General features: G+C 44.6%; 1 protein-coding gene across 2 annotated transcripts in view; it reads left to right on the top strand.

The window, feature by feature from the left end:
• The first annotated feature begins 166 nt into the window (after window positions 1-166).
• The window catches only part of LOC310872032 (sarcoplasmic/endoplasmic reticulum calcium ATPase 2-like), a 53,661-nt gene continuing 37,427 nt past the window's right edge, over window positions 167-16,400 (top strand). Inside the window, exons 1-6 of one of the 2 annotated variants that reach the window (XM_083783706.1) lie at window positions 167-404; window positions 602-884; window positions 2,339-2,356; window positions 2,476-2,558; window positions 6,261-6,365; window positions 8,294-8,432. In XM_083783706.1, coding sequence (XP_083639832.1) covers window positions 767-884; window positions 2,339-2,356; window positions 2,476-2,558; window positions 6,261-6,365; window positions 8,294-8,432 — 463 coding nt within the window. In that variant the 5' untranslated portion in view covers window positions 167-404; window positions 602-766. Of the gene's footprint in view, window positions 885-2,338; window positions 2,357-2,475; window positions 2,559-6,260; window positions 6,366-8,293; window positions 8,433-16,400 lie in introns of both variants that reach the window. The other variant, XM_083783705.1, reaches the window with a different exon arrangement.

Raw genomic sequence — 16,400 nt, 5'->3', positions numbered from 1 at the left:
CAGTGTGCCAGTGATCACCCTCCTTAGTGCCAATGTTGGCACCGGTGCCAAAGGTTGCCTACCCCTGCGATACATAGACCTGGTTGCTTGTTTCTCTCACACAATCTGGCAACACACTGATATCAAGCACATCGCTGCTTCTCGCTGCTTCTCGCACACACACAGCAGAGCAGAGCTGCACCACCACGGTCAACGAACGACCGGCGCCGGCGGGGACACACACACACGGTACAGTACAGGCTACAGTCAGAGAGGCTTTGGACCGACCGGGGTGAATGCAGTCCTCAACGGGACACTAGGCTGCTCGCAACTCTTCCCCCCCACACACCACACCACACCATTTTTGGAAGATAAGGAGGACAGTCAGTCAGGAGGACACTCATCGAGGAGGAAGAAGGGGAGAGGTATTTGTTGTTATCCCAAATATTACTTGGGATTAGTATTACCTGGAGCCTTGGGGTGAACACATATAAGGGGGAGAGAGAAGGAATAAGGGGGGTCGGGGTCACGTTCCACGGTTCCAGTGAATACCAAGTCTATAGCTATCCGAATGTGAAGGATAGATGACTGCTAGTTGGCAAACTATTTGTTCTTTTTGAAGGGGTTGAATTTGAGAGAGGGGAACCAAACCAACGGAGGTTCCAGGACCAATTAAATACACGGTGAACTGAAGCCGCTGCTGTCTTGTGAGTAAAGAAGGAAAGGAGCCATAAGGGAGAACTGTTAAAAGGCACGTTCGGTCCCGTCCGTCCAACCTAAAGCAGCCATGGAGAACGCTCACACAAAGAGTGTTGAAGAAGTTTACACTCATTTCTGCGTCAATGAGAGCACGGGACTTGCCCTGGACCAGGTGAAACGGCAGAGGGAGAAATGGGGCCTAAACGGTATGTATATGATTGTTGAATGAAAACACACAAAACCGTGTCTGTCTTGTTTGTTTATTGTGTTTTTCTTGGCATTTAAGAAGAAACTAGACTTCAACTCAACAATCCAACATGTCCTTAGTCATCGTTCAGTTCAGCACTGGGCTAAATGTCACCATCATCACACACCAAGCCGGTATCTGGCTGCTGACGTCATCACAAATGACCTCGTGGATTTCCTTTCCTTTTTTTTCCCTTTTCTTTTTTCTCAATGGAAAATTTATTTTAATACCAGAATAACCAGATTATTTATACCTTGTTTCCTCTTTGAAGAAACTACACCATTTATTGACTAGATTTGAATAACTGGTGTTTATTAATGTATACTTATTATTATTTTCGTAATGTGTCATTTATTTGACACATTACACATAATTATCACCCCGAGGTATCCCTTTATCCAAGCTAGTAAAAATAATCTGTTTATTTAACCCTGTACAAAAGGGAATAGATTAGACCCCAAATGTTCCATTTGTACACATGAACAAATTAACTGAGGACTAGTTCTCACTCAGCCATTTATGTGTGTAAATTATTCGTTATAATGCAGCACAAACCCCCTATATAGCAACTCTTGAGTTTATAAGCCTCATTAGTATTCTGCTCAAGTTGGCTGAAATGAGTCACTAGAGCGGAACGGGCAGGCATCATCATCACTGAGTAACATAAAAGGTGAAAGAAAAGGGGGGGGGGGGGAGTGCAGGTGTTTGTTCTTCAGAACTTGCGATGATGTGTACTGAGAGTCCTGGCTAGACTAGACCTGTGTGCCCTGGTCTAAAGCTAATCCGTATTGTATTGACGATCTGACCTCAAGTGACCGTCCAGCTATGCATGCTTTTCTCAGAGCTCTAGTCGCTCAGTCAGCAAGACAAGCAGATGGTTACCTCCTGTCAGCCACCACTGCCTTAATCATGGAGTGTTGTTATTGGTAGGAATAAACACAGAATTCCCCCCTTTTTTTTTAACCGAATGGGTTACCCATTGCCTCCTAGGTAAAGTATTTTTTACAGATAGGGATGTCGCGATACACATTTTTCGTTCCCGATCCGATACCACAATTTCTGTGTTAGCCAATACCGAATACCGATACCAGTGTTGTGATCTTGTGTTGTGTTTATAGCTATCTAGCTATATATCTTGTGTTGTGTTTGTAGCAGACGCCTCACTCATGTGCACTTGCAGTTTGGGCAACTCGAAGGCAAACTCCACATGCCCCAATTTTTTATTTACCTGCCATAGTGTCAACCCCTTACCCCTGTGTAGGATCGGTGGTTAAACTGGCATATTCGCCGATACCGATATGACGAATAAGGACCGCTACTTTTCATCTTTTCATCTCTAATTACAGACCATTAAATGTTGTCCCCTTTTTTCCCCCTCCTCCTGTATGGTTCCTGGATTTGACCGCCACACAGAGTTACCTGCTGAAGAAGGTAAACTGTCTATTTTCTCTTTACTGTGTTTTTCATGTTACAGACAGTATAGTACATGGATACTATTGCGTGTCATGCTGCATATTGGTATTGTACTAATTGACTGTCCTTTTCCACAGGGAAATCATTATGGTCACTTGTCGTTGAGCAGTTCGAAGACTTACTCGTTCGAATTCTTCTGCTGGCTGCGTGTATATCATTTGTAAGTAATGTATCATCAAATGTTTCATGTAGTCTTTTTCTTGATGGGTTTGTGGGAGTGGTCACTCCGTATTGCATTTATTCCATGATCATTGTATTTGACTGATGACGAGTCCGACTCCCAGGGACATTTTATGAGTCCCACTTATTCCCATTTATTCACAATCACAGCGGGCAGGACATGCAACGTTTCGACTTGTCGGCATTGGACTTTTTCAAGTATGAAAGAAAGTACTTGAAAAAGACCAATACCAGTTGTATGTCCTGCCTGCTGTGATTGTGAATAAATACTTGGAGCATTACAAAAGTGAGTTGCGAGCCTTTGCTTTCCTTCATGATATCTGTTAATTTAACAGTTTGGTCCCAGCACCAAGATCGGAGGATGTGCGCTGTTCTATCTTATTCTGAAATGATGCATAAACCCAACGTATTTAAATTATCATGTCCTGACTTCAAGTCCATGTCTTCCATGCTCCCATGCATAGTATAAACGGCTTGTAAATGAGCTATTCTAGCTATCTATTGGAAAATTCAGACAATTTGAGAGATTTACGGTATTATGATGGTGACATGCCCAAACTAGTATGGATGCCAGATTGAAAGTGGATAACCTGCCATCACAACCTCAACCGTACTCCACACGTTCACACCGATGAATTGAATGATAGACTTTGGATGGTTATTTTTATGCCCCCCCCCCCCATAAAAATAACCATCTGATGACTGCCAGGGGAGAGTCCATGCGATGCATAGCACGCATAGCACTGAAAGTGTGAACGTCTTCAGTTTGTCCAAGCTCGTCTGCGGTTACACTCACACAGCTTAGGCCGGTTGCCGTTAAACAGCTGAGAAGGCTGGCGACCTGTCTGTGAAATGGTGACAGCAGCAGTTGGCCGTATTGAGTTGCTATCACCATGTGCCACGGCAATTGAGTCGTCTTGTTCTGCTGCCGTGTAAAGACTGACCTGTCACGCTTTTCTTTTTTCCCCCAACCCCCCCCCACCGCAAGGGGTGGGAAAAGGTTAGACAGTGAAACCAACAATGTAATACAATCATCAGTGGCTTGTAGAAGCCCATTCTGAATCATATTATAGGCTTAACACTGAGTCAAGTCTTGGCTGCCTGCCTGTCCATTTTCATTATCTGAGTGGTTTGAGGGAGAAAGATGTGTGATTATGGGTCCTTACTCCTATTTGAAAGTAATTTAGATTGGGATTATGGGCCCTTCCCTATTTGTAAACATTTATGATTGACAAATGTGCTACTACGCTACCACAAGGCACAAACACTAACATACCCCACATTTACAACACTACAATTAAATAATTGATATATATCATTGATATGATAATTAATGTACTATTATGTAGTGATTGCATTATAGAATCCCAAGTGTTGAGGTGATGTTTTGGAAGAATGGTGTCTCTTTAACCAGTTTGAACCTGGTGTCATGGGCATGTCATAATAGAGAAAATAGCTCACAATGCATGGCTTCATGCTTTGAAATTTCCACTATTCGTCATATGGCAAAGTAATTATATTGGGTTTAAGTGGTTAAAGACACTGAACAATGCCTGGGGTAATGAGTGCACGTCCAGTCTCTGATCTGATCAGATATGTACTGTATGTGGATGTGTCTGTTGTCTTGGAGAGCTGGTATGTTTGCGTGGCGTGCCCCCACCAGTCAGGTGATAGAGAGGTGTCTGTAGAGCTGCTGTCTGGCAGGGGGTTGAACAGAGCGCCACTGTGGTGCGCGCACAACCAAATTTGGACTGTGCGTGTTCTCGGTGGGAGGGCACCGATCAGACCAGTGCAGTCCTCCACAGTCCACACGACCCACATCGACCACATAGACTATAGGCCAGGCCATCCGCCGTCATCTAAATTGTTTTGACACTTTGATGCGTCCTCACTCAGTGGTCACGACTCTGCTCACCACTGAGAGAATGCAGCCGTGGAACACACAGATGAGAGAACATTATTCAAATGAATGTCAAGCGAGGCAAACGAGCACATCTTAGTTTGTTTGGGGGTGGGGGGGGGGGGGGGGGGTGCAGGGTTGAGAAGCAGGGGACGGAATGTTTTGCTTGACCAGCCACTTAACCCACTTAAGGCCTATATTTAAAAAGAAAAATGTTCCAAAATCTTGTGAAAATAGCCAATCTATAAGCTCACCATGCATCGCCTTGCAAAGCATTGAGTCTTGAGCTTGTAGATCTGCTGTATTTTTTCAAATATTTTTATAGAACATTTTCACCTACACGCCCAAAAACAGGGATGCCGTGCGGGGTTACGTTAAATAAATAAGCTTATGCTAGAGTATTACTAGAGTATCAGAATGATGTTTGTGGCTGCATGTGTAGGTTCATTGTGTGATTGCTGCCATTACACTATGGGACATCATTATTTATGTCTCACTTAGGCTGAGTGAGGTCTTGGTCGTGATTTAATTCTCGGCCAACAATAGCATCTGTAATTCAAGAAAAAGGGCCTCGTGACCACTTTCTCTCTGTAGGAAAAGTGTAGCCTCCGGCTAAAGACAACATTAATAATTTCCGTGCATTGTAGACCACACAGCATCATCTTCACAACATAATAATTTGTTCAGTATTGCTGTGGTCACTGTGTAGATCTGTTTTGATCTGCAAGACGGCTGTTTCGATTATTGACGTTCACAGAATTGTTATTAGGAAACCTGGATTCTCATCCACTCCAAAATGGTCTGTGCAGTGACTGCAGACTTATTATTATGTAGTGGTTTTTGAATTAATTTGTTCATTAGTATGGATAATCTGTTAATTATTCTTTTGCTAAGTGGTTAGCACTGATGCCAGAAGTCCAGCACACTGTGTTTTTCCAGTGCACCCCCAATGGGAGCTATTATTGAACTTGGTACAATAAGCACCTTGGTACATTAAACACTAAATATTGTGCCTGCCCTCTACCACTAAACTTGAGTATATGTTTGTGTCGCAGTGGAGTAAAGCAGTGGTTTTCAACCCTTTCATATCAAGGCCCATTATTTATTCTGCATTTGAGCCACGGAGCACCATTTGATGAGATTTAGCCTTGCAGACTCAATACTAAAGAATATGCGCACATTCTCTAAGTGTGTAGTCTTCTGTTTAACAATAATTTAACTCTTGAGAGTGTAAAATAAAACCAAATGGACCCGTAATGGTCCATGTGGTTTTATTTTACACTCTCAAGAGTTGAAGATCTATCAGGGTCCATTTGGTTACCACGTCTTCATCATTTATCTGTGGGGATGACCTGGACCTCCAGGACCACTGGTTGAGAACCACTGGAGTCAAGTAATGATTAGATCAAAATACAAGGAATGTTTGTTACAAATATGTGGGCTGACACTCTGCTATTACAACCAAACCATCTCTGATCGTATAATCTGCTATTATAACCAAACCATCTCTGATCGTATAACCGTGTCTCTGACTACAGGAGGACTGCTGAAGCCTTTCTAATGAGCTGAGAAACTGTCTTAACACATTTTGTTTTAATAACATGTGCGTGGATATTATGGGGGTATACTGTAGATGTCAACAATGTATTTTGTCAGTCTCTCAATGTCTGTGCTTGCTCCCCCCCCCCCTTGTATTTTATTTCTGTGCTTACAAAATGTACATGCTTTGCAGCAGCATACATTCAATATAACAACTCTCGTTTCATTTGGATTTGATTTCAGGTGTTGGCCTGGTTCGAGGAAGGAGAAGAAACTGTCACAGCCTTTGTGGAGCCCTTCGTAATCCTCCTCATCCTCATAGCCAATGCTATTGTTGGTGTATGGCAGGTGAGACTCCTGGTGAAATGTTACTGTATTTGCACTGATTTAGCATCTAGGGTGAGGGTCCTTTTTTTTTTAGATGCCAGTAAAACTAAAAGGCATGAGTTATTTGTCAGTTTTATCCAGTGACACTTCTGATTCCAATACCTCAACATTCAGAACGGGAACGCCTTTTCTTGTTTTAAGCATTATGTTATACTTTAGCTATTGAAAAATAGCACTCGGTGCCACGCTATGAGCTTGTAGATCTGCTATTTTTGAAACATCGTGAAAATGTGGCGCAAATCTTTGAATATATATTCTTTCAGAGTGAACGTTTTTAAGTCAAATCTTTTCTTCTAGGGGGCCCCTGCAACAACATATTTTCAGATGGGTGGTCCGTGGCCAATTACATATCATTCCTGAAGTCCTTGACATTAAATAGTTTGAGAACCACTGACATAGAAACATGGGTTTTTCAGAAAACTGTCGGAATTGAAAAGACATTTGTAGAGGTGTACTTCTTACCTGCAGGGCTCTATGCTAGCTCACAACGTGACGTGTCGTGTGAGCTTGTAGATCTGCTATTTTCACCAAACTATCCCCCCCCCCCCCTCAGAATAGGGACACTGCGGTTCAAGTGGTTAAAAAAAAAACGATAATTGTCCTGAAAATCTCTACGGTACTGAAAGTACATCAGAACTACAGGCTGACTGTGGGATGGGGAATACGAGACAAGAAAGTGAAAATGGGCTCAGAGTGTGGGTCACTGACAACATGACGTTTTGTGGCGCTACAATTCCATTGTTAAAGGCATGTAGTTCACCTTGGAGCTAAGTTTTATATCCTCTCTGTCTCCCTCTCATGATGGAGAGTTAATTGCAAACCTATCAGATGGCGGATCTACAATAGACATATACACACAGTAGATGCATTGGAGCGATACGTCAGCCATCTTGGCTGTAATAATGGCTGTATGCCCAGGTTATGTCTATTGAAGCAGGAGTGGCAATGTGTATTTTCATACCATACCATTGGTGGCAATTTGATCAAACCATTGATTTAGGACAACCGGGATATACTCTTCTGTGCCTGTCGGGTCGCAACTCGAACGGGGCCCAAGCGAATTCCGCAACGTTCGACACGACAATTCCGCTCGGTGGCTTCCCTCGTGGCACGAGTTTGCTTGAGACGGCGCCCCCTCCGTCGCAGTCTAAAACTATAGGGCGAATGTCCTCCTGTCTCGCATTTAGTGCTGCGCTGCCAATATAAGTCAGGAAGTTTGCAACGGAGCAGCAAGTAGTGAAGATAGTGAACGAAGTTGGCAGTGTGAAGCAAAATGCGATGTGCGTGGAGCTGACAATGGATACAACGAGTCCATTCGATAACGGCAGTGTTGCTCAATAGGCGGGGGCGTGTATTCCCAACTTGAATCATTCCCGACATGCATGGCCCAGCCCCAGAGTAGCCGCAGGGCCGCCGGCCGGTCTAGTCATGTTAAATTATAGATTGAATTAATGAAGTAGCCGTAGAATAAGTACATCGAGCTGGCAGGACAGTTTCACCCAGTCAGGGTTTATCGTCCAATGGATGCCTCACTGTAACATTATCCCTTATGATTGGCTCTTGGGAATGATCAATCTGGCCAGCAGCCAGGACCTTCATCCTATAAGAGCTCTTGACGCAACTGCTTGGCTACACTACACACAAGTGTATTATGTTGGTTTGTAAACACAGGTGTGTGTCCCACGTATCACTCGCCATATAAATATCTAGTGAAGCTTGATTATGTGGAGTTCTCTGCAGTTGTAGAATACAGATATGATGTATTTTCGTAGGGGAATCCCCCTACTAACCACTAAAAATGCATAATGCATTATCATGTATCGGTTTCTTGAAACAACTCTGTTGCCACTGACATTTGTTTATTTTCTGTATAATTTTTTTCTCATCAGGAGCGTAATGCCGAGGACGCCATTGAGGCACTGAAGGAATACGAGCCCGAGATGGGTAAGGTGTATCGGCAAGACAGAAAGACTGTTCAGAGGATCAAGGCCAAAGACATTGTGCCCGGAGACATTGTGGAAATTGCTGGTAAGTCCTTTACGCCACAGTAAACACTGGACACGCTTATTCTAGAAATGTTGCCATCTCTGCCTTTCTATTCATCATCTTCTATGACTTTACCTGTAGTAGAGACGGATAAGTGGTGCAGCAGTCCATGTCCTTTCTTAAAGTGCTATAGTGCTACTGCTGACCCTTGCACTACAGAATTTGCACTTAACTTTGGCCTTTCTTTTCCTTTTTATTGCATTGTAAGCATTTTGCACATTGTTGCAGACTGCATATTTTTGAAGGGTGCCACCCCCTCCAACGTCTGCCTTTCAGACATGACGTCACGTGGCAGCCAAGTCTATGAACTTTCAATGTTTGTCCTATTCACGCTCCCCCAAATATCAGCATGTACCTCTGTGATGTCATGTGGCGGACGATAAAAGGCTTCGACGAGTGTGATTTTTAAATCATTGGGTCTTTGGACCGCGCTGTTATAACTTTCTTAATAACCCCATAATTAACAATGTAATGGTATTGGAGCTGCAGTGATTTTTCATCCTCATACCTAATTTTCTTTATATATTTCTAAGCTCTTCCAAGCTTTGTGCTTTTAGTTTATTTTTAATTTCTGGGAGGTCCTTGGCTGGAACAACATATTTTCAGATGGGGGTCGGTGGCCAATTTCTTATATTTTTGGGGGTCCTTGAAATGAAAAACATGGGGTTTTCTGTAAACTGTCAGGATTTAGAAGACCTTTCTAGAATCGTCCTCAGGTCTAAATGGGTTAATATATTAGGGAATCTAGGTATGGCGATGGATTACGTTTATCTCAAGGCCCCTCTTAGTACCACTGCAGAGGTGACTCACCCTACAATAGTGGTGTGTATTTATTGTGATGTTCCTATAAACACGTTGCCTCAGAGAGCTGGCCACAGGTGTGTGTGTGTGTGTGGCACGCAGGCCTGTCACGAAGCAACATGATGAATGATTCATCATGGGACCTGAGGCCACATTGAAGCCTGCAGTATTAATGACACCATCAGTATGTTTTAACCACATCGACCTGGTCCCTATTTTGGACAGATTGTAAAAAATAATCACACCCGTGTGAAGTGAGGGGGGCGCTCTTATCATCATACATCATCTCATGAACAACTGAATCTTTGTGATTGGTTAGCCGATTTACATATGACGTAATTTTTCCCTTCATTGTCAATGGCATTTAATGTTTGTGTTGCCACAAATGTCCGTCATATTTGGCGGACATTTGACCTAATTTCTCCTTTCATTGTCAATGGCAAATATGAGACAAAAAAGAAAGAAAAGTATATATATTTTTTCTTTATTGTTTCCTCCAAAAAGAACAGAGCTACTGTAATCAACACATTGTGATTCAACACATTCTGAGCTTTTCTTCTGCATTGGATGTAGGATGAAGTATTCGTGAGTCCTACACTTGCCATGTATGATGTTGGGGACCGACAGGTGTTGCAAACAAATTAATTCGTTCTTCTACGCCAATCAGACTGATTGAAACACCTGTGTTGGTTCCCAACATGGCAGGTTTAAGTCTACATACATTTGAAACTCATGCATGTAGGGAAGTGGTTATACAGATGTGCCGTTTGAGAACTTCACATGTCCTGCCATTGGCAATTCAGTAGATAGTCAGTGCATTGTCAGAAACGGAACAATTCAGTGCATTGTCAGAAACTGAACAATTCAGTAGATTGTCAGTAACGGAACAATTCAGTAGATTGTCAGTGCATTGTCAGAAAGTGCATTGTCAAAAACAGAACAATTCAGTAGATTGTCAGTGCAATGTCAGAAACCGAACAATTCAGTAGATTGTCAGTGCATTGTCAGAAACAGAACAATTCAGTAGATTGTCAGTGCATTGTCAGAAACAGAACAATTCAGTAGATTGTCAGTGCATTGTCAGAAACGGAACAATTCAGTAGATTGTCAGTGCATTGTCAGAAACAGAACAATTCAGTTGATCGTCAGTGCATTGTCAGAAACGGAACAATTCAGTAGATCGTCAGTGCATTGTCAGAAACGGAACAATTCAGCAGATCGTCAGTGCATTGTCAGAAACGGAACAATTCAGTAGATGGTCAGTGCATTGTCAGAAACAGAACAATTCAGTAGATCGTCAGTGCATTATCAGAAACAACAATTCAGTAGATCGTCAGTGCATTGTCAGAAACAGAACAATTCAGTAGATCGTCAGTGCATTGTCAGAAACAGAACAATTCAGTAGATTGTCAGTGCATTGTCAGAAACAGAACAATTCAGTAGATTGTCAGTGCATTGTCAGAAACAGAACAATTCAGTAGATTGTCAGTGCATTGTCAGAAACAGAACAATTCAGTAGATTGTCAGTGCATTGTCAGAAACAGAACAATTCAGTAGATTGTCAGTGCATTGTCAGAAACGGAACAATTCAGTAGATTGTCAGTGCATTGTCAGAAACAGAACAATTCAGTTGATCGTCAGTGCATTGTCAGAAACGGAACAATTCAGTAGATCGTCAGTGCATTGTCAGAAACGGAACAATTCAGCAGATCGTCAGTGCATTGTCAGAAACGGAACAATTCAGTAGATGGTCAGTGCATTGTCAGAAACAGAACAATTCAGTAGATCGTCAGTGCATTATCAGAAACAACAATTCAGTAGATCGTCAGTGCATTGTCAGAAACAGAACAATTCAGTAGATCGTCAGTGCATTGTCAGAAACAGAACATTGTCCGTGAGAAAGGGGGGACATTTGCCAAGGTGTTTCAGATTAGCTGAATAGATAGAGTTCCGCTGCTGGACACTTCTTTTCAGTAGCAAAGCAGTAGAATTAGAATTAGCCTAAGTCTAATCAGTGAATAAAACCTGCAGGGAAAACATGCATTTTCAGAAAAGGACCTGGTGCACATCTGTAGGACCTGGTGCTGTCATACATTCTGAACCCCGGGATTCATTGTATCCTTCCTTTGTGCAACAAACGAGTTTGCCTGTCTGTCACTACCACTACCACTACACCTTCCAGCTGTTGTAGACTGCTGCACACACACACACAGACACACACGCACACGTCCTTGGCAAGGAGGCTCTCTTGAAGATACAGTAGCTTCTCCTATACCCGTGCTGCACACACGGACACATCCTAAGACGCAGCCTCCCTCCCAAGCCGTCAGCCAGGTCTCTCTGTCGTCGGTGCAGTGAGTCACTCCTGAGCTACCAGAGCAGCCGGTGTTATCTCAAGGAATATCAGCAGCCGAAACGCTGATGCTTTGATTTCCTGCGTGATGCAGGCACAGCCCCGTGGGGCTGATAAGGCCTGTGATGTCAGTCGCCGGTGTATCTCGGGGAGCCGCAACGCTTCTGGCTTTGATCGCGATTGGACGACCGTTAGCCCCCCCCCCGCCCCTCTCCCTCCCCGTCATCAGCACGCATGGGTCCGCCCTGTAGGAGACGGATGGACGGACAGACGGACGGACGGGGGGAAGGATGTGTCACAGAATGCCAGAGTCCTTGAGGCCACACTGTCGTTATCATCACAATGTGGTTTTGACCCTGAGCCACAGAGGTGATACGGTGTTTTTCAGCGCATAGTGTCTTTTTTTATTTTTAGCAATCGTAGTCTGTTTAGATTATGGAATGCTTTATTTATAGCAGACCGTGCTAGTGGTGAAGAAGATGACAGGTGTCTGGTGGGCCCCCACCTCTCTCTCTCTCTCCCCCCCTCTCTCTCTTTCTCCCCCCTCTCTCTCTCTGTCTCCCGCTCGGGGGGACATTGTTGCAGTGGATGACGTGGGATATCGTTGAGCAGGACTCACCCAATGTCACCTTGACAACAAGGGCAGATCTGACATTGTCCCAGCGGTCGGACGGGACCCCGACTGAGTAGGACAAGCATTCCACGCATGTTCTTAATCAATGGGGGTTTGACAAAATTACCGTAGAGATAGATGGACTGAATTAGTTTCATTGGGTGAAATTATTTCCCCCCCCCCCCTTTTTTGTCTTAAGGCCTTTCTTTGTTAAGTAGGGGAAATTAGTGATAAAATCACAATGCACAATAAAAAAAGATGCACATGATGAACCTACAAAGTAAATGAAACAGATATGAATTCTTTGATATGTTTCAGCTGTTACATACTAGTACACGTCACTTTACAGACAATGTGAAGGACACTAAACTAAAGGTTCTCCCCGTCAGCAGCAGCTCGAGCCTTAAACGCACAGCCAGCAGATCACACAGCGAGGCAGGATGTGTTACTCCTGCAGTGAGGATGAAACTCATCGCTTATACAGCTTATACTCACTAAATCCTCCAAAGCTGCCTCGTATTTGGTACCTGACGGGGCCTCTTTGAAGAAGAATATTTTCCTGAAAGCTCCAGTTTGACCCCCCCCCCCACCACCACCTTGATGACGCAGGCTAGATGCCAGCTGACTACATGCACACTGAGCGGACGGATGCAGAGGGCACGACCGACACAAGTGCTCTCTGACTGGCTTAGCTGTGAGGAGAATGCCCAAGTAGTCTCCCTCTGGGTCCTGGCTGTCAGTAGCTAGTCTCTCTCTGGGTCCTGGCTGTCAGTAGCTAGTCTCTCTGGCTGTCAGTAGCTAGTCTCTCTCTGGGTCCTGGCTGTCAGTAGCTAGTCTCTCTGGCTGTCAGTAGCTAGTCTCTCTGGCTGTCAGTAGCTAGTCTCTCTCTGGGTCCTGGCTGTCAGTAGCTAGTCTCTCTGGCTGTCAGTAGCTAGTCTCTCTGGCTGTCAGTAGCTAGTCTCTCTGGCTGTCAGTAGCTAGTCTCTCTCTGGGTCCTAGCTGTCAGTAGCTAGTCTCTCTCTGGGTCCTAGCTGTCAGTAGCTAGTCTCTCTGGGTCCTAGCTGTCAGTAGCTAGTCTCTCTGGGTCCTAGCTGTCAGTAGCTAGTCTCTCTGGCTGTCAGTAGCTAGTCTCTCTGGCTGTCAGTAGCTAGTCTCTCTGGCTGTCGGTAACTAGTCTCTCTCTGGGTCCTAGCTGTCAGTAGCTAGTCTCTCTCTGGGTCCTAGCTGTCAGTAGCTAGTCTCTCTCTGGGTCCTAGCTGTCAGTAGCTAGTCTCTCTCTGGGTCCTAGCTGTCAGTAGCTAGTCTCTCTGGTTCCTAGCTGTCAGTAGCTAGTCTCTCTGGGTCCTAGCTGTCAGTAGCTAGTCTCTCTGGCTGTCAGTAACTAGTCTCTCTCTGGGTCCTAGCTGTCAGTAGCTAGTCTCTCTCTGGGTCCTAGCTGTCAGTAGCTAGTCTCTCTCTGGGTCCTAGCTGTCAGTAGCTAGTCTCTCTGGGTCCTAGCTGTCAGTAGCTAGTCTCTCTGGGTCCTAGCTGTCAGTAGCTAGTCTCTCTGGCTGTCAGTAGCTAGTCTCTCTGGCTGTCAGTAGCTAGTCTCTCTGGCTGTCGGTAACTAGTCTCTCTCTGGGTCCTAGCTGTCAGTAGCTAGTCTCTCTCTGGGTCCTAGCTGTCAGTAGCTAGTCTCTCTGGGTCCTAGCTGTCAGTAGCTAGTCTCTCTCTGGGTCCTAGCTGTCAGTAGCTAGTCTCTCTGGTTCCTAGCTGTCAGTAGCTAGTCTCTCTGGGTCCTAGCTGTCAGTAGCTAGTCTCTCTGGCTGTCAGTAACTAGTCTCTCTCTGGGTCCTAGCTGTCAGTAGCTAGTCTCTCTCTGGGTCCTAGCTGTCAGTAGCTAGTCTCTCTGGTTCCTAGCTGTCAGTAGCTAGTCTCTCTCTGGGTCCTAGCTGTCAGTAGCTAGTCTCTCTGGCTGTCAGTAACTAGTCTCTCTCTGGGTCCTAGCTGTCAGTAGCTAGTCTCTCTGGCTGTCAGTAACTAGTCTCTCTCTGGGTCCTAGCTGTCAGTAGCTAGTCTCTCTGGTTCCTAGCTGTCAGTAGCTAGTCTCTCTCTGGGTCCTAGCTGTCAGTAGCTAGTCTCTCTCTGGGTCCTAGCTGTCAGTAGCTAGTCTCTCTCTGGGTCCTAGCTGTCAGTAGCTAGTCTCTCTCTGGGTCCTAGCTATAGTAGCTAGTCTCTCTGTGGGTCCTAGCTGTCAGTAGCTAGTCTCTCTCTGGGTCCTAGCTGTCAGTAGCTAGTCTCTCTGGCTGTCAGTAACTAGTCTCTCTCTGGGTCCTAGCTGTCAGTAGCTAGTCTCTCTGGTTCCTAGCTGTCAGTAGCTAGTCTCTCTCTGGGTCCTAGCTGTCAGTAGCTAGTCTCTCTGGCTGTCAGTAACTAGTCTCTCTCTGGGTCCTAGCTGTCAGTAGCTAGTCTCTCTGGTTCCTAGCTGTCAGTAGCTAGTCTCTCTCTGGGTCCTAGCTGTCAGTAGCTAGTCTCTCTCTGGGTCCTAGCTATAGTAGCTAGTCTCTCTCTGGGTCCTAGCTGTCAGTAGCTAGTCTCTCTCTGGGTCCTAGCTGTCAGTAGCTAGTCTCTCTCTGGGTCCTAGCTGTCAGTAGCTAGTCTCTCTCTGGGTCCTAGCTATAGTAGCTAGTCTCTCTGTGGGTCCTAGATGTCAGTAGCTAGTCTCTCTCTGGGTCCTAGCTATAGTAGCTAGTCTCTCTCTGGGTCCTAGCTGTCAGTAGCTAGTCTCTCTGGGTCCTGCCTGTCTCTGAGCACTGCTTCATTATTTTCTCTGCTCAACATCAGCTCTCGTGTACACAGAGTTCAGAGTACCGGTGTGGAGTGTTTGTTTTACAAAAAAGCAGCCTGACATCCCTATTTTTGTCAATATAAGAAAAATATTTGTATCTACAAGCTCACAATGCCACTGGGACACATTGTGAGGTTTTAGATCAGCTGTTCTTTTATTTTTTTAATTGGGCATAAGTGGTTGAATCCTAATTAATTTATCAGACTTCTCAGTGCAGTGCACCTGCTGTAGTTGATCTTTGAGGGGTGCTAGCCCCTCCTCTGCCCAGCTTTGTCTGTGCCGTCTTTTAACCAGGAAAAACATAATTTTGTTTTTCTTCTGCTGCTGCAGTACGGCGCAGTACAGACAAATAAAGCGGAATGACATTTGTGATAATTTGATTGGCTGAGCATGGAATGTGATGTATGATGATAAGAGCGCCCCTTCACTTCGCACGGGTGTGATTTCTATATATATTCCATTCTGTCTTGCAAACTGTTGTACTGAAGCTGCTTGGTGCTACAGTATATCAGGCCTGTTTCCAGCCAAGCCAATATGCAGCCCTGTCCATTTGTCTGATGTCTTTGACAGAGGTGATAAAGGAGCTGCTGCTCCAACACAATACTGTGGCTCAGACCAATGCTTCTTTTGCTGTTGCTGCAGTAAGCCCTTCCAAGGCCCTGGGCCTTCTCCAGCCAAAAACCTACTGGCATTCAGTGTGTTCACTGTGTTGTTATAACTTATGTCATTTGGATATATCATATTATGTAGACGGACATAGCATTCCTGTCCTATAGTGTACTGTACTTGTATACGTGATGTCACAAGGCATGACCATATATGGAGGCGTGACGTCACAAGGCGTGACCATATATGGAGGCATGATGTCACGAGGCGTGACCATATATGGAGGCGTGGGGTGACTAACTAACTGACGGACGGGAGATGCGTTCATAGTAAATGCGACCTATGGTTGCAATTAACTCATTTGGCACCACAATCGCCTATTTTAATATCAACTGATTTTGGTTCACAACTGTGTCCTGTATGCGCTCATAACACTCGGGTAGCAGTGCGATGGAAAACGAAAAAACAGAATTGAAAATTCCGCTGGCTTATGCTGTCTATGGGGAAGCAGTTTATGTTTTTTAGAATCGTAATATTTCCGATTCTTCTTTTCCCCGGTTACAAAATGTATCTTTTAAATGGACTATTACATTTAGTAGTCCACAATCCAACGTACTAACGTAGTATTATTTATTTGTATTTCCTCATGTAATCCAAGACATGATAATGCATCGTTGGATGAGTTTGGATGGATGTTCCCTTAGACACACTTGCTGCAGCATGTTAAACGGTCGCAGAGTCCTGAGACAG

Source organism: Protomyctophum parallelum (genome assembly GCF_964188405.1).
Source record: "Protomyctophum parallelum genome assembly, chromosome: 15".
Classification (NCBI taxonomy): domain Eukaryota; kingdom Metazoa; phylum Chordata; class Actinopteri; order Myctophiformes; family Myctophidae; genus Protomyctophum; species Protomyctophum parallelum.
This window is presented reverse-complemented; position numbering and strand designations above follow the sequence as displayed.